Raw genomic sequence first — 23805 nt, 5'->3', positions numbered from 1 at the left:
TCCATTCATTCTAATTGGAGTGCCAAAGATCAGCCAAGTGCAGCTCTTGCCAATCTCTGTCGCTCCCAATAAGAATCAATGGAGCGGCAAAGCACATGATCAACCTCTGCTCTATTTAGCCAAGGTTCTCAGAATCATTTGGACCCTCATCGATTGGAAAGTTATCTCCTATCTTGTGGATAGCGGATCACTTTTAAACTTGAGAACACCCCTTTCAATATTTAAAAAAAAGTATTTTGGGGATGATGGTTTTTTTTCATTCTGAAACACTTGTAGGATTCTTTTTTTTTTCTAAAGCATGCAAAAAAAAGTAGAATAAAATGCTGTGTTTTTTTAAAATGTTTGAACTTACAGTAAATACTTTTAAATACTGTTTTTGCAATTAGAAGCAAGGTTTGAAAATAAGCCAACTACAACATGAAATACGATTTCAGTGATTTCAATCTAAATGTTATTTGTTATTCAGGCAAATCTGCAATTTTTAGGAGAGTTAAAAACTTTTACAAGGCACCAGCAGGTTTTGCTGAAGGTGCCTAACAGCTAAATAACTGACACTGCATGTGCTGCAAAATCGGGAAAATAGCAAATGAAAAGCAGCAACACGTGACACAGCTAGAATATCTAGAATATACTCGATGACTGTTCAGAGTCTGGACAATGCGGAGAAGAGGTTTCTGTGGGCACATGTTTTGCTGATCAGATTCTGTGTCACTAGGGGAATTTCACTGTGGCAAACCTAAAACAATCTGATCCGGCTGCTGTAATTTAAGGTGCTTTTTGACCTCAACAGTATAAATTTAATATAACTATTATACGAATCTCTGGTTTCAAACAAAGGTCAGTTTGGTGTCACACAATTTCCCTATCGCACCAGCTTCTACGGTTTTGCCCTTATTTAGCCAAAATATACAAGTTCTTGATTGTCGCTGATAAACGTAAAAGTATTATTTTTTTGTCTTTTTAGTTTGCTTTTATTTTATGATTAGCTTTTTTTCTCAGAATAGGTGATAACTTGCTGATCGGTGCAGCTACCATTGCTGAACACTGGATGGCGGGGACATACCAATCACAGTCTCATTCCCCACAGCATCTGACTGTAAAGAGACCATCGCCCAAAATCGGATATTGTACTTCTCTGATACACAACAACAGTTTTTCAGTTGGAAATCAGGTCCTCTGATGAGATATTGCCGATGCATCCTCATTATGACGCTTCCTGGTGTCAGGTCATTGTTAGTGTTTCCCTCCCACAACATCCACGCAATATGATCACGGCCACAATTCTCTTATTCTTATTGGCTGGTGTGTAGAATAGTAAGAATCACTTCACCGCCAAAATACAAGATTCCGATGCATGTTCCAAAAGGAGTCAATTGGGGTTAGTGCGAACGGATCAAAGGACCCGAGTCCATAAACCACATCCATAATTTGTGGTCGCTGAACAGAATTTCGCTTTAAATCACCAACATTTAAATTATACAAATACCGATGCGTTCAGCACCCACCGACTCCAATCAGCTCCCCGCAATGCGATAGCGGAGTAACAATGGGTTACCATAAGAGCTGGAAACCTGATGAAGACCTCCATGCTGCCATCTCAGTCCTCCTGTGAAGTCTAGTCTGTGCCTGGGATTCATAGTAAAAGAACATTTTCTCCAATATTTTCACCAGTACATAAAACTGGGGATCGCAGGTTCAAGTCCTCGAGGGGACAAAAAAGAAATTTTAAAAATAATTTGAATCACTCACTTTTTCTTGCTAACCCCTTCATCCCAAAGTCTGTTTTCATCTTCCTGACCAGGCCAATTTTTACAATTCTGACCACTATTACTTTTTGAGGTCATTACTCTGAAATGCATCAATGGATCCCACTGATTCTGAGACTATTTTCTCGTTACATATTGTACGTCATAATGGTGATAAACTTTCTTTGACAGGATTTACTTTTATTTGTGAAAAAAAAAATGAAATTTGGCAAAAATGTTCGCAATTTTCTAACGTTTTATTTTTATGCCCTTAAATAAGAATCATAGTGAACAAAATAGTTAATAAATAACGTTTCCCACATGTCTACTTTACATCAGCACAATTTTTAAAACATTTTTTTTGTTAGGAAGTTATAAGGGTTAAAAGTTGACCAGCAATTTCTCATTTTTACAACAAAATGTGCAAAACCATTTTTTTTAGAGACCACCTCACATTTGAAGTGACTTTGAGAGGCCCATATGACAGAAAATACCCCCAAATGACACCATTCCAAAAACTGCACCCCTCAAGGTACTCAAAACTAAATTCAAGAAGTTTATTAACCCTACAGGTACTTACAGGAATTTTTGGAATGTGGAAGGAAAAAATAAACATTTACTTTTCTTTCACAAAATTTTTTCTTTAGACCTAAATTTTTTACTTTCACAGGGATAAAAGGAGAAAATGGACAACATAATTTGTTGTGCAATTTCTCCTGAGCATGCCAATACCCCATATGGGGGGGAAAATCTAATATTTAGGCACACGGCATGGCTTGAATGTAAAATTTGCTGGCATAATTAGCGGATGTCATGTCACGTTTGGAGAGCACCTGATGCGCCTAAACAATGGAAACCCCTAATAAGTGACCCCATTTTAGAAACTAGACCCCTTAGGGAACCTATCTAGATGTGTATTGAGCTCCTTGAACTCACAGGTGCTTCACAGAAGTTTATAATGGAAAGACGTGAAAATAAAACAAAATCAAATTTTTCCCAGATAAATCTTTTTTTAGCTTCAAATTTTGCATTTTCATAAGGGTAACAAGAGAACTTGCTCCATTTGTTTCGCAATTTTTCCTGAGTGCGCTGATACCCATATGTGGAGGAAAACATCTGTTTAGGAGCATGGCAGGGCTTGGATGGGAAGGAGCTCAATTTGACTTTTTTGAAGGTAAAATTTACTGGAATAATTAGCGGATGCCATGTCGTGTTTGCAGAGCCCCTGACGTGCCTAAACTAGACTCCTTAGGGAACTTATCTAGATGTGTATTGAGCAACTTGAACCCACAGGTGCTTCACAGAAGTTTATAACATTAAGCCATGAAAATAAAAATAATTAAAAAAAAAAAAAAATTCCCGCAAAAATTATTTTTAGCTACAAATTCTGTATTTTCACAAGGGTAACAGGAGAAAAAGGACCACAAAAATTGTTTTGCAATTTCTCCTGAATTGACCGATACCCAATATGTGATTAAAAACTGCTTTTGAGGCACAGTGCAAAGCTCAAAAGGGAAGTAGCGCCATATTACAGTTCCTTATTTTGCTGCACTGGTTTGAGGGGGCCATGTTACATTGGCAGAGCCCCTGAGGTACCAGGACAGCAGAATCCCCGATAAGTGATCCAATTTTACAAACTAAACCTCTCAATGAATTCATCTAGGGGTGCAGTGATCATATTGACACCACAGGTGTTTCACAGAATTTTATACCACTGGGCAGTGAAGAAAAAATAATTTAGTGTATATTTTTACCACCAAAATTGTGTTAGCCCCAAATTTTACATTTTCACACTGGGAAAACAGTAAAAATGGAACCCAATTTGTCCCACAATTTCTGGTAAATGTAGAAATACCCCATATGTGGCTGTACAGTGCTAGAAAAGCAGAATCCCCCCTCAAGTGATCCCATTTTGGAAATGTTACCCCTTTGGGAATTATTTACAGGTGTAATGACGATTTTGACTCCATGGGTGTTTTCCAGAAACAGGCAGCAGTGGATGTGAAAATTGCAAACTGCCGTTGTAGTGACCAGTACGCTGTAATGACCACTGCAGTCACCTGTACATTATGCCCAGCTCGTGCTTCTGGAGACATGCACCTGTAAATTAGGCGTGAGGACTTGCTTTTTTGTGGATTGAGTTGAAGCTTTGATTGGGAACATTTAAAATAACATTTATGATCACATTTATCCGGCGCTCTACACTGAGCACTTTGGGTTTTCCATCTAAATCTCATGAGTGACGTGACAGATGAAACCCTCGATGGATGCATTCACTATAATGAGGCAGTAGAGTTACTCTCGGCTCTGCCTGGCTTCTGTTCAGCTGTGTCCTTCTTTTCAGAAGTGCACAAAACTATGGCTGACGGCACTTTTAGGCAATCCTAAAAAGATGGACACTGCCGGAACCTACGGCATCCACAGTGCCACCATATGCCTCATTATAGGGAATCTTCCGTCAGAGGTTCCGTCTGAATCACGTATTTCAGAGATTTACATGGAAACGCCGATGTAAGCGCTCAGCGCAGAGCGCAGGATAAATGTGTGCTAAGCCTTACTGCGATCTTTGGGAGGCAGAATGAAAAAATCAACAGAAGGTGAAGAATTGGTTTTATTTATTTTTTACACCGTTCCTCGTGTGGTATAAGTGATTAGGCAACTTTATTCTTTGGGTCGGTGCGATTTATAGCAATACCAGATTTATATTGTGCTTTTATGTTTGGCTGCTCGTACACACTAAAAGACACTTTTTATTGCGAAAACTAGTTTTTGCATCACCACATTTTGATATCTATAATTTTTCCATATTTCGTCTGACAGTCATGGAAGGGCTTGTTTTCTTGCGGGACAAGCTGTCTTTTTTACTGGTATCATTTTCGAGCTCATGACATTTTTTGATCGCTTTGTATTCCGAGTTTTAGGACACAGTATTAACAAAACCCAGCAATTCAGGAATTGCTTTTTTTTTTTTTTTTTTAATACCATTATGCATGTGGTAAAATTGATAAGGTAGCTTTATTCTTCGAGTCAGTGTGATTACAGCGATACCCAATTTATACTATATGGTTTTTTTTATATGTTTGGCACTTTTACACAATAAAATCTTTTATAGAAAAAATAATTTTTGCATTGCTTTATTCTGAGAGCTAAATCTATTATTTTTCTGCTGCTGGAGCTGTATGGTAGCTTGTTTTTCGCAGGACAAGATGATGTTTTCAGCGGTACCATTTTTATTTATATTCATCTTTTTGATCGCATTTTATTGCACTTTTTGTTTGGTGGTATGGTGATAAAGCATTGTTTTTTTTCCTCGTTTATTACTTTTTTTATGGTGTTCACTGAAGGGGTTATTTAGTGGGACAGTTTTATAGAGCGGATCGTTACGGATGTGGCGATACCAAATATGTGTACTTTTATTGTTTATTTTTTTATTTACATAAATAAATGTATTTATAGGAAAAATGTGTTTCTTTTTTTCTTTTCCTTTATTTGGAGATTTAAAAAAAATATATATTTTTAGATTTTTTTATTTTTTATTTATTTTTTTTATTTGTAACACTTTTATATTGACATCACTTTTATGGTGTTAGATGGTTGATCTGATACTGCAGAGTATCACATCAGCATCTGACAGGCAGGGAGGGAGGCATGTCAGCGCCTGCTCTCAGCATGTGCTCACAAGCCACCTTCCCTGAAGGACCCAGAAAAACCTCATGGCCATCTTGCAGCTGGGGGTCTGGGGATGGAGACCATCAGGACAATGCGATCGCATCACGTTGTCCTGATGGAAGCTGACAGGGAACTCATTCCATGCATGATCCTCATCTATGCCGATATCACTACTGACAGCTGCATCAGATGGGTTAAATGCCCGCGATCGGTGCCAGCACCAATTTCGTGCATTGCTGTGGGATGTCAGCTCTAACACACAGCTGACACCCACACGCAATCACCGTGGCGTTCATCGTGAGGCCGCGTGATCGTGCCGTCATACATACATTGCTGTTTGCAGGAACACAGCTCCCACAGAGCAGTATATGTACGCCTCATGTCGGGAAGGGGTTAAACATAAAAAAAAAAAGAAAATTAACATAATTGTTCCCACCATGTCTATAAAAGTTTGATCTATCAAATTAAAAATATTTAACCCATATGAAAAACAATATGAAGAATAAATTGCAAACACCAGAATTGCATTTTTTCGATTATCACACCACTTAAAAAAACAAACAATGCAATAAAACGCAATCAAAACAATTTTTTTTGTACCATAAATTGATATCCATAAACTATGGTATGGCTCTTGGATAAAAGGGAGTAAAAAAAAAAAAAGTGCAAAAAGAAATCAGTACAGCACAGTCTCGTATGGTACAAATGTCATTATTTCTTTTTATAGAATTGCGAGTCATCTGTATTTAGAAGTTTATAAAACTATCTCCATAGATAAGGCACAGGGGATTATGGGTATGCTTTGAAAAGTTTGTCCTCCTTTAGTTTATAAATATAACACTCCTGCATTAAAATACTTGATTGTTTTTTTCTACATTCTTGGCAGATTACGAACACTAATATTTAACTACCAGAACTATGAAAAAAACTAAATTAAATTCTGCCCCATTTTTAGCTTATTAATAGAACAATTCCTTAACAAATGATACAAAGGGTGAGCCAACGGTTTCACTGTATAGATGCATCATGCCGAAACGCGTGAGTAATAATGTGCAGGGATTCCCTGTCCCAGCTTTTACGTCAATAGTGCAGTTACATGGGAAGGTCTCCATTGGATGGACTCTTCCCACCTATGACGGGCGTCACATAAAAGAGAGAGGATTACACGCAACCCTGGAATGTCGCTCCGCCGCTGTCTGTTGCTACAGAGACATAACCTTTCATAACACTAGATCAGAAAAATGCACACAAAGGATGGAGCAGAGAGACCAAGGTGATAAGTATGCACGCTCTGCAAAAGTGGAACTATTTCCTGACTTACAAAAATAACCACATCTGACTGTTGAAACGGAATTTTTCACCAGGTTTTTGCTACCTCATCTGGAAGCAGCATAATGTAGGGACAGAGACCCTGATTTCAGTGATATGTTAGGCTGCTTGCTGCAGTTTTAATACAATCCCTCTTTTCTCTGCTGCAGATCTAGCAGTTCTCTGAATGCTGACCTCTGTATAACCGCGCCCACACCACTGATTGGCAGCTTTCTGTATACACTGTGCATAGGCAGAAAGATGCCAATCAATGGTGGGGACGGGGTTATACAGAGCTCATGAATATGGAGGACTACATGGCAGCAGGTTTATTAGTCCTATAGTGATAATCTCATGCTGATAAAACTGTGATTTCATCAAAACTAAAGCAAGCAGCCGAGTAAGTGACACATCTACATGATGCTCTCAGGTTAGGTGGTAAAATTCAGGTGACAGATTCCCTTTAAAGGGGTTTTGGGACTCCACATACATTTCTGCAGTAACTCTGTGTGACTCCAGGTTGCAGAATAATGACAGTGTGCAATATGTACACTGTCCTGATTACCCTTTATTTCCATCACAAGTGATCATCACCTGACTGCTAGCATGCGATTTGCCACATGTTGGTTTGCAACTTTACCCGCCGCTCTCTATGTTCTATTGAGAAAAGCGGATGATAAATGTGGCACCCCTAGGGGTATTTGCCACAAAAATAGTTACTGACAGTAAGTACAAATACTAAAATAGCAAGACTGCACTACCACCTCCGGCCAGAAGGGGGAGCTCCAGAGACTCCCCTTGATCCATTCTGGTCTGAGAGAAGAAATGGCAGTTGGGCCAAGGAGCTGATAGTGAGAGGTCATACAGTTGAATCTCTAACAGCCCTGTGACTGTTACCAGGCCTAAATCACCGGCCTGAGGAGAAGAGGGATAGAGAAAAAGGACATTGTGAGAACCGGGTAGCATTAATCACTACCCAGAACAGGCGCAAAGACGGATACCGGATCCGTGGCTGTATTCATTACATATAATACAGCAACCGGAAAAACGTGAGGTGATATCAGCTTCACTAGGGTCGGATGCAGCAACAGACACAGCGGTACTCCCAGAGGGGGTAAACCGATAAAAGGACTCGGGTTGCCCGTCGAACCAGGACCCGGAGGGGACAGATTGGGCCGGCAGCCAGTTCACATACAGCAGCGGGGCCACACAGAAATTGCGCACAATAAGAGGCGAAGACCCCGGCAGGGTCAAAGTAACTCAGAGTTCCCATACAGACTCCGGTGACAGGACTGGTTGTAAATCCTTTTATGTTAAAGTAAACTGGTTAAACGTTTCAGTGCCTCAGTCTTTCATTTGGACAATAGCCATCTATCCAGGATCGAGATCGTCACCGCTGGGAGAACCTGCTGCTGATCAAGTAAGTGCCTGTCCCCTCATGATACCCCTTACACTGTGCATTGCCTGAGGCCACAGCACCGGGTCAAGCCACCCGTGACATCCCCCTCAAGAGACAGACTCCATTGGTCCGGTGCTGGGTATCCCGGTCTCCTGGGCGTCACAATTGGCGTCACGAACAGGATCTAGCCAGCCCGTATACCGGGTATTGTGTGCCGTGATTGGAGCCCAAAACTGTGAAAACTGGGATGAAAAATCTTGAAAATTGACTTTATTAAAGAAAAATCCATTCCCCATTGAAAACTATTGAAAGTGACTTTTCCCCATTGGTTATAATGGAGTAAAGATGGCCGCCATCCCCTGAGGTAATCACTTCATAACCGTTAGGCACGAGACTGTTAATTGAGCTACGCCATCACCTGAGCCCCAGTCTAACTGAAAAACTTCAGAATCCGCCATTACAGAGCGCGGTGGGTGGGAGCAGCAGGGGGCGTGTCATTGTGGGCGGCACCAAGCTGAGCGCTCTGACATCAGAGCAAGGGGAAAATCGATCCTGCTGCACAGCGGAACGAATCTACACTATCCCGACGGAAGCGGAGGACCGGAAGGGTCCGGATTAACTAAGGGGGCACAGTATGTCGCAGCACGGAGACGCCGCAGCACCCGGCGACGCTAATGCAGCTGAAAGACAGAGTGTCGATAGAGAGTCCGGTAGCGCAGCGGTGCAAGGAGTGGCGCCCATCATGCCGGTGCTGATGCCATATACCCCGGGTGGCCCATGGCTTCCAATGTATGAAGGTGAGCCTAATACCCTTGACGATTTCAGAGAAAAGATGCTGGCCCATTTTGACATGTTCCCTGTGGGTGAAGTTCAGCGTGTTAGTCTCCTGATGATGCAGTTAAGTGGCCATGCTAAGCGAGAAGTCACAGCATGGGCAGCTGATCTAAAAGGCACTGTTGAACGCATATTTGCTGGATTAAAAGCTACATTTGAAACCACGGCCAGCAGCAAAGCTAAAATACGATTCTTTAATTGCAAACAAAAAGCTAATGAGGTCGTGAGAGACTTTGCCTTAAACCTGCAGGAAGCCCTTAAATCACTTACACTGGCTGAACCCATTTTTAACACCGGAGCGGATAAACTGCTAAGAGATCAATTTATTGAGGGACTCTACACCCCTTCTCACCGGGGGCATGTGAGCATGCTTGTTTTTAAGAACCCTGAATTGACATTTGCCCAATTAAAGGAGAGCGCTATACGTCTCCAGCTGGCAGAGGCACCTCGGGATCAGGATCCTGCGCAACCCATGGCAGAGGCACCTCAACAACAGGGAGTGCCAGCGACATCAGCTATGTCTGGGGCCATTGCTAAGCCCCTGGGGCCCAGTACTAATGAGGCTCTTCAACAAAAGCTTGACTCTTTAGCTGATGTTGTTGCTTCAATGGCTAAAACCATGCAGGAGATGAGAGGACACAAGATGGAGTTGGCAAACTGTAGAGAAGATGTTCCATGGATGAGACCCCGGAGATACCCGACATGGAGAGGACGACCCCGCGACCGCTACCAACCGGATGGACAGCCCATTTGCCGCCGTTGCCAGCAGCCAGGCCACTTTGCACGAGATTGTGATTTAAACGGGAATCCCCTGGGAATGCGGGCCGCTTCGCAGGAATGAACTTTCAAGGCCCAACACCCTGGCACGACAGGTACATCGGAGGACGACCCATTATCCCGATCGTGCTGGACGGAATTCCCCTCAACGCTTTGCTGGACACAGGTTCCCAGATTTCATCTATACCGTATATCCTTTATAAGAGGTACTGGGCTGATGCAGATATTGATAAAGGGCCCTCTGATGTTGAACTAGATATATGGGCCAGTAATGGTAAGTTGGTACCGAAACTAGGATTCAGGGAGATGACCATAAAGATTGGTAAAGTAGAACTGAAGAAACAGGGTATAATTGTTGTTGATGTTGACCGGCGGAACTGTGAACCAACTGTATTGATAGGAATGAATGTGTTAGAGAACTGCTTTTCCGAAGTCATTTCTGTCTTACAGCAAATTGCTGAAACTGCCCAATCCTGCCAGCAGAGAGTTCTCCGGAGGGAAATAAAAGTATTGATGTTAAGGCAACAGGTAGAAGTTGCAGGTGGAGAAATCGGCAGTGTGAGGGTAAGTGATCCAACGTCTATTGTAATCCCACCAAAAACAGAAATGCTGGTATGGTGTAGAGCAGCCATTGGTACTAAGGGACGAGATTATCAAGCCTTAATAGAACCAGTGTACACCGACAGCAGGCCCACTATACTCACAGCACGAGGGATAGTCGAGGTACACCGGGGACGAGTGCCGGTACGACTTTTGAACTGTGGAGAGGAAGAGGTCACTTTGCCAAGGTATGCTACAATGGCAAAGCTATATACTGTTGACAACAATGCCATCACAACCATTGAGCCCTTAGAACCAACCTGTCAGGTGGAAGGCAATGGCTCAGATGGAGAAATGGAGGATTGGTGCCAACAGCTACACGTGGGCATAAATTCAACACCTACCCATCAAAAACAAGGGGTGTATAGGCTAGTGACGGAATATGAACAAGTCTTCAGTAAACACCCATTGGACTTCGGACGGATAGAAGGGGTAGAACACACAATCCCCACAGGTGACCATCCCCCAATAAAAGAAAGATATAGACCCATACCGCCCGCTCACTATCAATGTGCAAAAGATATGCTGAGGGAAATGAAACAGGCCGGGGTAATAAGAGACAGCTGTAGCCCCTGGGCGGCCCCTCTAGTGATTGTCAAAAAAAAGGACGGAACCATGAGAATGTGCGTAGACTACCGGAAGATTAATAACATCACCCATAAAGACGCCTACCCCTTGCCTGGGATAGAAGAGTCCTTAACTGCTTTGAAATCTGCTAATTATTTTTCCACCTTAGACTTAACAAGCGGGTATTGGCAAGTCCCTGTGGCTGAGAGAGATAAGGAAAAGACGGCATTCACCACACCAATGGGTCTATGTGAATTTAATCGCATGCCGTTCGGACTCTGCAACGCATCCGGTACCTTCCAGCGGCTGATGGAATGCTGCCTCGGACACAAGAACTTCGAGACCGTCCTCCTGTACCTAGATGATGTGATCGTCTACTCAAAGACTTACGAACAACACTTAATAGACCTGGCAGAAGTGTTCGAAGCCTTATCCAGGTATGGCATGAAAGTCAAGCCATCCAAATGTCACCTTCTCAAGCCAAAGGTACAGTACCTGGGACACATCGTGAGTTCGGAGGGAGTAGCACCAGATCCCGAGAAAATAAGCGCCATAAGGGATTGGCCAAGACCTACCAGCGCAAAAGAAGTGAGACAATTCCTGGGATTGGTGGGTTACTATCGCAGATTTATAAAAGGATTTACCAAGTTGGCAGCACCCTTGCAAGACGCCTTGGTAGGGCAGACGAAGAAACCTTCAAACCGAAACCCTCCTTTTCAGTGGAACGACGAAAGGGAAGACTCCTTTGAACAACTAAAGAAGGCACTAACCGGAGAAGAGGTTCTGGCATACCCAGATTACCATAAACCTTTCATCCTCTACACCGATGCCAGTAATGTGGGACTAGGAGCGGTGCTGTCACAAAAGCAAGAAGGTCGGGAGAAAGTCATCGCCTTTGCAAGTAGAAAGCTCCGGCCTACTGAAAGAAATTCAGAAAATTACAGCTCCTTCAAATTGGAACTACTGGCAGTAGTTTGGGCTGTGACGGAGCGTTTCAAACACTATCTGGCCGCTGCAGAATTTATTGTCTATACTGACAACAATCCGTTGACCCACCTGGACACAGCCAAATTAGGTGCGTTAGAACAGCGATGGATAGCCCGGTTATCTAATTACAACTTCATAATCAAGTATCGAGCAGGTCGCAAGAATGGAAATGCCAATGCCCTATCCCGGATGCCACACTTGAGAGATGTAGAAGAGGAAACGGGGGAGCTTGAAGAAATTGAACTACCAGCCTTCCATCGTCCCAAGGCAAAACATCATCAGTCAAGTACCTATCAGAAACAACAAGAGGTGAATTTTAATCCGTTAGCACACCATAGATGGGCTGACACCCAAGACAGCAATCCGGCTGTGAAGTTGGTGAAAGAACTGTTGACTGAGCAAAGTGCATATCCCGATGAGGATGCCCCAGAAGAGACGCATCAACTCTGGAAAGAGAGAGGCAAAATGTTCCTGTATCAAGGGAAGCTCTGTAGAAGATACACCAATCCGAAAACACATGAATTGGTTTGGCAGATTATTGTGCCTAAACAAGATGTGAAGATGGTCCTCGAAGCTTACCATAATGGTGCTGGTCACTTCGGTTGGAAAAAGTTAGAAGTACTTCTAAGAGAAAGATTTTATTGGGTCGGGATGAGAAAATCAATCAAACAGTGGTGCAGAAATTGTGGCCCGTGCAACCTCAGAAGAAACGATCAAAAGAACCAAAGAGCACCACTGCAGCCCATAATCACCAAACAACCACTTGAACTTGTAGCCATGGACCATGTGAAGTTGACACCAAGCCGGTCCGGCTATGTCTATGCCTTGACCATCGTGGACCATTATTCACGCTTCTTGGTAGTAGTACCCGTAAAAGATCTGACAGCAAAAACAGCAGCCAAAGCGTTCCAAACGTACTTTTGTAGACCCCATGGATATCCGGAACAGGTTCTCACCGACCAAGGTACAGCCTTTGAATCAGAGATCTTCAGAGAATTCTGTAATATGTATGGTTGCAAAAAGATCCGGACGACGGCCTATCATCCACAAACAAACGGCTTATGCGAGAAGATGAACCATATTGTAATAGACCTACTAAAGACTTTACCTGAGACAGAAAGGAATCAATGGCCAGAGAAATTGCCTGACTTGGTGGATGTGTATAATCATGTCCCGGTGAGCTCCACCAACTGCACCCCAGCTTACCTTATGCGTGCAAGACCCGGCCAATTACCAATCGATCTAGAAATGGGAATTCTGAAACCAGACGCAGAAGTTCAAGACTCCAATTGGGATATCATACGGCAAAAGCAGTATCGCCAAGTGCAAGAGAGTGTGGAAAGAAGCCTTCAGCAAACTAGAGAAAGACAAGAGCGAACTTTCAACCAGAATGCTCTAGCGACCCCATTAAGACCGGGTGACCAAGTGCTCAAGAGAAATCGTCGAACCAATAAACTGGACAATCAGTGGGAAGCCGTACCCTACACAGTTTTACCAACAAGAGTGGATAATCCTAAAATGTGTCTCATTAGCAAAAACGGAGGCTTAACATCTGTACTAGTGTCAAGAGACAATCTTAAATTATGTCCGGAAGCACTGAAAGAGCCAGACGTTGTCCAGCCAGAACCAGAAGTTATTCAACCCATACAGGTTCAACCAGTAAAGGAAAAAGAAGAGGAAGTGTATCACACCTGTATAGGAGACTTTCCCAAAACCCTACTAACATACCATGGTGCAGTAGTGGTTCCCATGGTGGCCTTTTACCCAACACCGAACCCAATACCAGAAGTCCCAAGACAGGAAGAGGCTGACCCCGTACTACAGGAGGTTCCAGGCCAGGAAGAACAGATTCCTGGTCAGAGTAATCCCATTCACGGTGGACTTGCCAACTCCATAGTCGTGGAATTATCTTTAGCAGAGCGGGCAGATACTACATCCGCAGTAGACAGTAGTACACCACATGAAGAGACACCGCTATTACGTAGATCACAGCGTAGTACCCAGGGTCAATTACCGGCCAGGTATGTAGATTACCAACTATAAAGCTCATAATGTGAATTGTATATATGTTATGCCGTATATAGTTAAACAGAAAATGTAGTATAGTCATTGCTATCAGTCTGCAACGTTTAAGCCCAGTGCCTACAGAGACTTGTCTGTATGAACTTATTGCATATTCTTGAACTTTTTATCAGCCCGGAGGCACTAAATCAAAGCTCCGGAAAGACTGCTTTTTGAACTTTGCTTTTTGCTCTTTTTGAACTTTCTTTAGACTTTATATTGATAACTCCGTTGGAAAAATGGAACTAAATTCCTGGACACTAAGTACAGTGCCGTTCCTAATACCTTCAAGGATAGAACTATATTAATGGACGCTATTTGAAGTGACTTTTTACAGAACTCTATTTTTGTTTCCTTGAGTGGTTTTTGTAACTTTTCATTTTTAAGACTCTGTACATATTAATTGTTATTTCAAAATGTTATTGTCCCACAGTCCCGGAGTACTGTTCTTAACTAAGGGGGAATGTGGCACCCCTAGGGGTATTTGCCACAAAAATAGTTACTGACAGTAAGTACAAATACTAAAATAGCAAGACTGCACTACCACCTCTGGCCAGAAGGGGGAGCTCCAGAGACTCCCCTTGATCCATTCTGGTCTGAGAGAAGAAATGGCAGTTGGGCCAAGGAGCTGATAGTGAGAGGTCATACAGTTGAATCTCTAACAGCCCTGTGACTGTTACCAGGCCTAAATCACCGGCCTGAGGAGAAGAGGGATAGAGAAAAAGGACATTGTGAGAACCGGGTAGCATTAATCACTACCCAGAACAGGCGCAAAGACGGATACCGGATCCGTGGCTGTATTCATTATATATAATACAGCAACCGGAAAAACGTGAGGTGATATCAGCTTCACTAGGGTCGGATGCAGCAACAGACACAGAGTTCAGCGGTACTCCCAGAGGGGGTAAACCGATAAAAGGACTCGGGTTGCCCGTCGAACCAGGACCCGGAGGGGACAGATTGGGCCGGCAGCCAGTTCACATACAGCAGCGGGGCCACACAGAAATTGCGCACAATAAGAGGCGAAGACCCCGGCAGGGTCAAAGTAACTCAGAGTTCCCATACAGACTCCGGTGACAGGACTGGTTGTAAATCCTTTTATGTTAAAGTAAACTGGTTAAACGTTTCAGTGCCTCAGTCTTTCATTTGGACAATAGCCATCTATCCAGGATCGAGATCGTCACCGCTGGGAGAACCTGCTGCTGATCAAGTAAGTGCCTGTCCCCTCATGATACCCCTTACACTGTGCATTGCCTGAGGCCACAGCACCGGGTCAAGCCACCCGTGACATCCCCCTCAAGAGACAGACTCCATTGGTCCGGTGCTGGGTATCCCGGTCTCCTGGGCGTCACAATAAGCAAGTTGGCAAATCACATACTTGCAATGTCGACCACTCAAGCAGGAAATAGAGGGGAATCGTGTGTGCACTGTCACAATTCAGCAACCTGCAGTCAACATAAAATGAATGATAAACCGAGAAAACCCAAAAGGTGTCTCCAAGAAAAGGCCAGCACATGAGCTAAGAAGCATAGAATGGTAGAGTTGGAAGGGACCTCCTGGGTCATCTGGTCCAACCCCCTGCTCAATGCAGGATTCACTAAACCATCCCAGACAGATGTCGTTCCAGCCTCTGTTTGAAGACTTCCATTGAAGGAGAACTCGCCACCTCTCGTGGCAGCCTGTTCCACTCATTGATCACCCTCACTGTCAAAAAGTTTTTTTTTCTAATATCTAATTTGTATCTTCTCCCTTTCAGTTTCATTCCAATCACTTCTCATGTTTCCATGTGCAAATGAGAATGATGATCCCTCTACACTGTGACAGCCCTTCAGATATTTGTAGACAGCTATTAAGTCTCCTCTTAGCCTTCGTTTTTGCAACCTAAACATTCCCAGATGCTTTAACTGTTCCTCTTAGGACATACTTTGCAGACCACTCACCGTCCTGGTAGCTCTTCTCTGAACTTGCTCCAGTTTTTCAATGTCTTGAGGAGAGGAGAGTACATCTCTTTTAAAGGGAACCTGTCACCCCCAAAATCGATGGTGAGCTAAGCCCACCAGCATCAGGGGCTTATCTACAGCATGGTAATGCTGTAGATAAGCCCCCGATGTATCCTGAAAGATGAGAAAAAGAGGTTAGATTATACTTACCTGGGTGGGCGTTCCGGTCCGATGGGCGTAGCGGTCCGGGGCCTCTCATCTTCTTACGATGACGTCCTCTTCTTGTCTTCAACGCTGCGGCTCCGGCGCAGGCGTACTTTGTCTGCCCTGTTGAGGGCAGCGTAAAGTACTGCAGTGCGCAGACGCTGGGCCTCTCTGAACTTTCCTGCTACCTGCGCACTGCAGTACTTTGCTCTGCTCTCAACAGGGCAGACGAAGTACGCCTGCGCCGGTGCCGCATCGTGAAGACAGGCATTACAGAATGCTATAGATAAGCCCCTGATGCTGGTGGGCTTAGCTCAACTTCCATTTTGGGAGTGACAGGTTCCCTTTAAGGCCTCTCCCAGGACAATTGGTCAGAGAAGAAAATCAAGAAATATTCAATTAAAAAACCTTTCTTAGGAGATTATTATAGTCAATACATCAACATCTACATCAATGTTTCACAATCGTTTCTAACGAAGTGTTGATTATTTTCACAAGACAATGGCGATAAATCACCACGATTCTGGGACCGAGAAGTGGAGAGCCGAGCTCATGCTGTAAAACCATTACATTTTGCAGCCGTATACTGGAATAAATCTGTAAATTATTTAGTACTCACAGGAGTTGAAAGTGCATTCTTTCTGGAGAGATAGGCAATGTTCAGTCCGTCCACCACGATATCATAGGGCGGTTGAGAATCCACAAATTTCAGAAACGCCTGCAACTCCTACAAAGAAAAAACACAACATAATAGTGACATGGGACTATAACATCCATCACCTTTCCTGCAGTCAGGCAATATGAGCAGGAAAGTGGTAATATTGACATAAAGAATATTCTGGAATGTTATTGAGCTCAATTAAAAATCATAAAAGGTTGGGAAATGTCCATTTAATAGTTTTCATTCTCTAGCACTTATAGAGAACCTCTCATATTGACAATGGTCTTTGATCTGCAAGCAACATGTTCTAGAGCAGGAGAAGTTGATTAATTGACAGTTCCCTTAATGACTGACAATTATCTCTGCATGCTGAATCACTGAGTAGGACCGCCCACTGGACTCCTAGGCATACAAACACTAGGGATTTCAATGAATACAATGCAAGTTATAAGTAATATTTTCTTTTCTCACAACCCTATACAGCAGCTTGCAAAAGTATTTACCCCCTTGGCATTTTTCATGTTCTGCTACCTCACAACCTGGAATTTCACTGTTTGTTTGAGGATTTGCATCAGTTCATGTAAAGAACATGCCTACAACTGTGAACATTTGTTTTTTGGGTTTTCTTTTTATTGTGAAACAAATAACAAATAGGACAAAATAACTGAAACACACTTCATTATCCATAACTATTCACCCCCCTAAAGTCAGTACTTTTTAGAGCCTCCTTTTGTGGCAATTACAGCTGCAAGTTGCTTTGCCCATTCCTCAAGGCAAAACTCCTCCAGCTCCTTCAAATTAGATGGTTTCCCCTGGTGACCAGCAATTTTCAAGTCTAACCACAGATTCTCAATTGGATTAACATCTGTGCTTTGACTAGGCCACTCCAAAACATTTACATGTTTCCTCTTAAACCAATCGAATGTTGCTTTACCTGTATGCTTTGGGTCATTGTCTTGTTGGAAGGTGAACCTGCATCCCAGTCTCACATCACTGACAGACTGAAACAGGTTTTGCTCAAGAATAGCCCTGGATTTCGCATCATCCAACTTTCCCTCGACTTGGACCATTTTCCCTGTCCCAGCTTCCGAAAAACATCTCCACAATATGATGCTGCCACCACCGTTTTTCACTGTGGGGGTGGTCTTCTTGCAGTGATGATCTGTGTTGGTTTAATGCCAGACATAGCAAAACTGGTGAACAAAAAGTTCAGTTTTGCTCTCATCTGATCATAGAACCTTCCTCCATACATTTGGGGAGTCTCCCACGTCTTTTGGCCAACTCAAAACAAACCTTACGATTTTTGTGTGTAAGCAAAGGCTTTTTTTATGCCCACTCTCCCATAAAGGCCACCTCTGTGGAGTGTACGACTTATTTTCAAAAAGGAGAAACATTGGAGTTTTTGGCAAAATTTCTATAACAACCTTTATTGAAACACACCATCAAACATATTAACAAACAAAATTTAAAAGATGTGATTAAAAAAAGACACCAACACTGGCCGCACTCAGTACTCAATGTAATACTAAAGGGCTTCAATCAACATGATATTTCAAGGACCTCATCACCTACAATGTCCATCCACCTTCTCCCAAAGGTTAATGGAGGGAGGACAATAATCAAGGCCAGCGGCTGTTGTAGAATCTTCTCTGGGGATTCCTCTCCCTCACTGCCCCCTTAATACATATTTACAAAAATCAACGTATGTTAAGTTGATAATGGGGCCTCCCTGACGAAGCGGTAGCGAAACGTGCGTTGGAGTGGTGTGTGCGGGGCAGTGGCATGTCATATCGGTTGGTATTTGTGGCTGATTTTATTAGTTATAATTCCCACATTCAAATCTTTTTTGTGGATTAGGTTTTGCACTTCTGGCACTTTAATTCAAAATTATTTTGCACAAGCACAATCTTTGAATGAATTCTGTGTGGATATATTACATTTATAGTGGGACTTTAATATAAATATATTTATTTTTAAGCACTTTCAGTTCCACATATATTACTTATGGTCTTTATTGCACTTTATATATCACTGATGTGTTATCATTTATATAGGTACTTAATTTCTTTCCGCCAGCCATGAATTATAATTGATTAGGAAAAAATATTTTTTTAATAATATTATTTAATATATATTGCATTTTTTATTATATATATATATATATATATATATATATATATATATATATTTTACCAACTGATTACAGGATTAAATATTTGTGTTTCTCTAACATCTGGTTTTTATACATTTTTTTATCTTAACAAAAATTCCTGTTTTTATTATGTATATTGTGTCACTTGCTTTTTATATATTAACCCCTTCACCCCCGGAGCTTTTTCCGCTTTTTCATTTTCGTTTTTTGCTCCCCTCCTTTCCAGAGCCATAACTTTTTTATTTTTCCGTCAATATGGTCATGTGAGGGCTTATTTTTTGCGGGACGAGATGTACTTTTGAACGATATCATTGGTTTTACCATGCCGTGTAACAGAAAACGGGAAAAAAATTCCAAGTGTGATGAAATTGCAAAAAAAAAGTGCAATCTCACACTTGTTTTTTGTTTGGCTTTTTTGCTAGGTTCACCAAATGCTAAAACTGACCTGCCATTATGATTCTCCAGGTCATTACGAGTTCAGTTTCTAGTGCAGTAATGCAGTTCAAATTTCGTGTTTTCAAGTTTGCATGTTTTAGCGCTGCAGTGTGCTGCCTTATTTACTTAACTATATACGAGTTGGCGACTCTGGGTTCAGCACCTGTTCACACTGAGTCTATGTTTGGATGTGCCGGTCAGGTTTTTGAAATGTATTACGAGTTCATAGACACCTAACATGTTTAGGTTATTTTTTATCTAAGTGGTGAAAAAAAATTCCAAAGTTTGCTTAAAAATAAAAATAAAAAATTGTGCGATTTTCCGATACCTGTAGCGTCTCCAATTTTCGTGATCTGGGGTCAGGTGAGGGCTTATTTTTTGCGTGCCGAGCTGGCATTTTTAATGATACCATTTTGGTGTAGATACGTTCTTTTGATCGCCCGTTATTGCATTTTAATGCAATGTCGCGGCGACAAAAAAAACGTAATTTTGGCGTTTTGATTTTTTTTCTCGCTACGCCATTTAGCGGTCAGGTTAATCCTTTGTTTTTATTAATAGATCGGGCGATTCTGAACGCGGCGATACCAAATATGTGTATGTTTGATTTTTTTTTAAATTGTTTTATTTTGATTGGGGCGAAAGGGGGGTGATTTGAACTTTTATATATTTTTTATTTTTTTTATATTTTTAATCACTTTTTTTTTACATTTTGGCATGGTTCAATAGCCTCCATGGGAGGCTAGAAGCATGCATAACTCGATCGGCTCTGCTACATAGAGGTGAAGTACAGATCACCTCTATGTAGCAGAAATGCAGGGTTGCTTTGAACGCCGACCACAGGGTGGCGCTCAAAGCAATCGGCTATCAACAACCATAGAGGTCTCAAGGAGACCTCTGGTTGTTATGGCAATGCACTGCTGACCCCCGATCATGTGACGGGGGTCAGCAGTGCGAGCACTTCCGGCTGCGCGGCCGGGAGCGCTAGTTAAATGCCGCTGTCAGCGCTTGACGGCGGCATTTAACTAGTTAATGGGCGCGGGCGGATCGCGATTCCGCTCGCGCTCATTGCACGCACATGTCAGCTGTACAAAACAGCTGACATGTCGCGGCTTTGAGGTGGGCTCACCGCCGGAGCCCACCTCAAAGCAGGGGATCTGCCAGCTGACGTACTATTCCGTCAGCTGGCAGAAAGGGGTTAATAAAATAATATCGATCTATTATCTTTTTGATGAATATTTTTTTGGGTTTATATTTATAACTAATATTCATTAATTGTATATTTGATCAGATATTTTTAGTATTTCTTTTCTATATAGGATTTTGATCATATTATATAGCACTGTGTACTTACAATTGGCCACTTTGCCTTTCTACCCAGCTAATTGTTCTCTTTTACATTAGATCTATGACATCACCTGATTTAAAACTGATTAGTTGCATCCTTCTAAACGCTATGTATTAACAGGAGGTCAATTTTACCTGTATAACCCTCTGCAAAAGTTCCTGGCAGGAGGGAATGAGGCAGCAGCTGGGTCAAGAGTTGAAGAGGGGCTTCAACTTTTGACCGCGCTGTTCTCTCGGCGGAGACATTCCAGGACCTGGGGAAGGATTTTTTTAAAAAAGCAATTCCAGCCAAGTGACATGAGTTACTGAATCAGTAAACCCCTTTAATATCGTTGTGCTGGATAATCGATTTAATTAACTCAGATAATGAAAAATGTGCAAAGTATCCATTATAATCCAGTTTAAGACCTGGATGCACATATCAATAAAAAATGTAAATGAAAGAAAAAAGTACATCCGCACCACTGCTATCAGTTAGACCCTTGTGACACTCCTCTAATGCACCATATTGCCGTACATAGCCTATATGGCAAAAAAAATCACTTGCCGGGGTGCTGCTTATGCGACAGTTCATGTACAATACCAAAAATAAGAAAAAAGACAAGAGCACTCACCGGTGATGATTCATCAGATTTATTCGGACATAAATACTATACTGCAGGGAGGGTAGTGAACACACGCGGACGACGGCCGTTTCGTGCGCAATGCGCAGGACCAGTTGAAGTGCATTGCGCACGAAACGGCCGTCGTCCGCGTGTGTTTACTACCCTCCCTGCAGTATAGTATTTATGTCCGAATAAATCTGATGAATCATCACCGGTGAGTGCGCTTCTCTTTTTTCTTATTTTTGGTATTCTATCAATAAAAAAGTAGACATCTGCAAGAGCAGAGTAAAAAAAGAGGACTGTAAATCAGCTAGAGGAAGGAAAACTGTTTTAGTGCCACCTAGTGGTGGAAGTTACACTATCAGTCAATGCCAGCTCGTGCACAAGCGCTGCAACGTGACTAATGGCCAATGCAGAGGCTAATTATTGGCCGACTAAACCGGCCAGCAAATATCAGATGAAAGCGCAAAAATCATTGTTATGGTGTGAACAATCACTCTATGCGCATAGAAGTCTGGCTTAAATGGAATTGAAAGGCTTGTATATAACTGATCAGTGGTCATTTAAAGGGGTTGACCTATGTTAAAAAAAACTTTATGTGGCAATATCTATTTTAAAAAAACTGAGTACTGCTTACTCTCCCCCTGGTCCGGCACCGACTCTCTGCTGCTGCCCCGGTTTCTACTGTTTGGCTGCAAATGTGAAGTCAACAGCGCTGCAGCCAATCAGTGAGCTCTGCGATGGCTGATCTGTGTACACGGACAGTGCTGCTGAGCTCACTGATTGGCTACTGGGCTGTTGATGTGATGTCAGCTCTGCAGCCAAAATCAGATACCTGGAGCAGCAGCAGAGACTCAGCACTGGACCTGGGGAGGGTGAGTAAAGAATTTTTTTTATATATATAACAAAGTGCACCTGGGGACTGAGATTTTTCGAAAGGGGACAACCCCTTGAAACAAGAGTCTCCCCCAGAAGAAGAGATGTGCATGTGCAGACAGCTGATCTGTGTTTTCTTTTTTTTTTAGGAGCATTGCCTGGAATGGAAGACTTCTTATACCTGCTGATGGTTTCCACATGGAGAAACAGTATTCCCTCAAATACAATACTAGTTAAAAACAGAAACAAAATGTATAGTCATGCAGTGCAATGGTGAAAATCTCTCAGCAGCTAAACAGGACAGGCACAAAGAAAATAGCCAGACAAGTTCCCCGTGCGCTCAGAAAAGCACGCGGGGATTCCCCAGTATCAGCGCAGGTCTGAAGTAGGGTGTGGCGAAATAAGGAACATGTCCTGTTCTACCATTCCTGGTAATCCCCTAGATGCTCAGCAACCTGTATTACAAACAACTTGCAAAGAACATTATAAAATTAATCATTAAACAAAGATAAATCAGCAAGGACATATGCAACGTACGCGGCATTACTAGGAGGCAGTCCGCATCAGTGTGCGCCACGTCACAGCTAAGGCTGGCCAGCCCTTGAGCCACTTCACAACTGAGAAGGATGGGGCAGATGGATTGCAACATGTCTGATTCTTATGTTCCAAAAAGATAAGCTGGCGCCTGAGAAGTCTGGCAGCTGCTTATTCCCTTTTTCTATTGGGAACACAGGCAGAGCTGAGCAGAGATAAGTGTGCATGTTTATGGAGGGGAAATCAGGAGAGATGGCTATTGGCAGTCAGTGATGTAATATGTATGGCTATCTGAGGATTATCTCGGGGGTATGAACAAGAGCAATGCATCCCCAGAGACACAACTCTGTACATACAGAGGGTGAAATAAGTATTGAACACGTCACCAATAAGTATTGAACACGTCACCAATTTTCTAAGTAAATATATTTGTAAAGGTGATATTGATATGAAATTATCACCAGATGTCGGTAACAACCCATCCAATCTACACAGGCAAAGAAATCAAACCGTAGATGTCCATAAAATAAGTTGTGTATTAATTAGAAATGACGTAGGGAAAAAAAATATTGAACACACTTACTGAAATGTAATACATCATACAAAGCTTTTGTTGGTGATGACAGCTTCAAAACACCTCCTGTATGGAGAAACTAGTCGCGTGCATTGCTCAGGTGTGATTTTTGCCCATTCTTCCACTCAAATTTTTCCAATCCTGAAGGACCCGTGGGCTCCTTCTATGAACTGAGCTTTATTTCCTTCCAAACACTTTATAGGTCCAGTGATTAGCTTTGCCATTCTCGCAGCTTTATTTTCTTTCTCTTAAACCAATTGAGAGTTTCCTTGGCTGTGGGTTTGGGGTCATGGTCTTGCTGAAATGTCTACCCATGTTTCACCTTCATCATCCTGGTAGATGGCAGCACCTGATTTATATTAAGAAAGTCTCGGTACATCTGTCCATTCATCCTTACTTCAATTATATGACGTTTGCCAGAGACAACCCCACACCATGATGTTCCCACCTCCAAACTTCACTGTTGGTATGGTGTTTTTAGGGTGGTATGCAGCACCTTTTGGGCTCCAAACAGTGTTTGTATTATGGCATCC

At 42.4% G+C, this 23805-nt stretch overlaps 1 protein-coding gene across 1 annotated transcript in view; it reads right to left on the bottom strand.

Annotated features, from left to right (window-relative positions):
- Positions 1–23805, bottom strand: part of PRORP (protein only RNase P catalytic subunit) — an 87529-nt gene that overhangs the window by 18568 nt on the left and 45156 nt on the right. The window contains exon 4 of the mRNA XM_069732232.1: positions 16711–16818. Coding sequence (XP_069588333.1) covers positions 16711–16818 — 108 coding nt within the window. The remainder of the gene's footprint in view (positions 1–16710; positions 16819–23805) is intronic.

The sequence above is a fragment of the Ranitomeya imitator genome, chromosome 1 (genome assembly GCF_032444005.1).
Source record: "Ranitomeya imitator isolate aRanImi1 chromosome 1, aRanImi1.pri, whole genome shotgun sequence".
NCBI classification, from domain to species: Eukaryota; Metazoa; Chordata; class Amphibia; order Anura; family Dendrobatidae; genus Ranitomeya; species Ranitomeya imitator.
The sequence above is the reverse complement of the archived record's forward strand: the minus strand, read 5'-3'. Positions and strand labels throughout refer to the sequence as shown.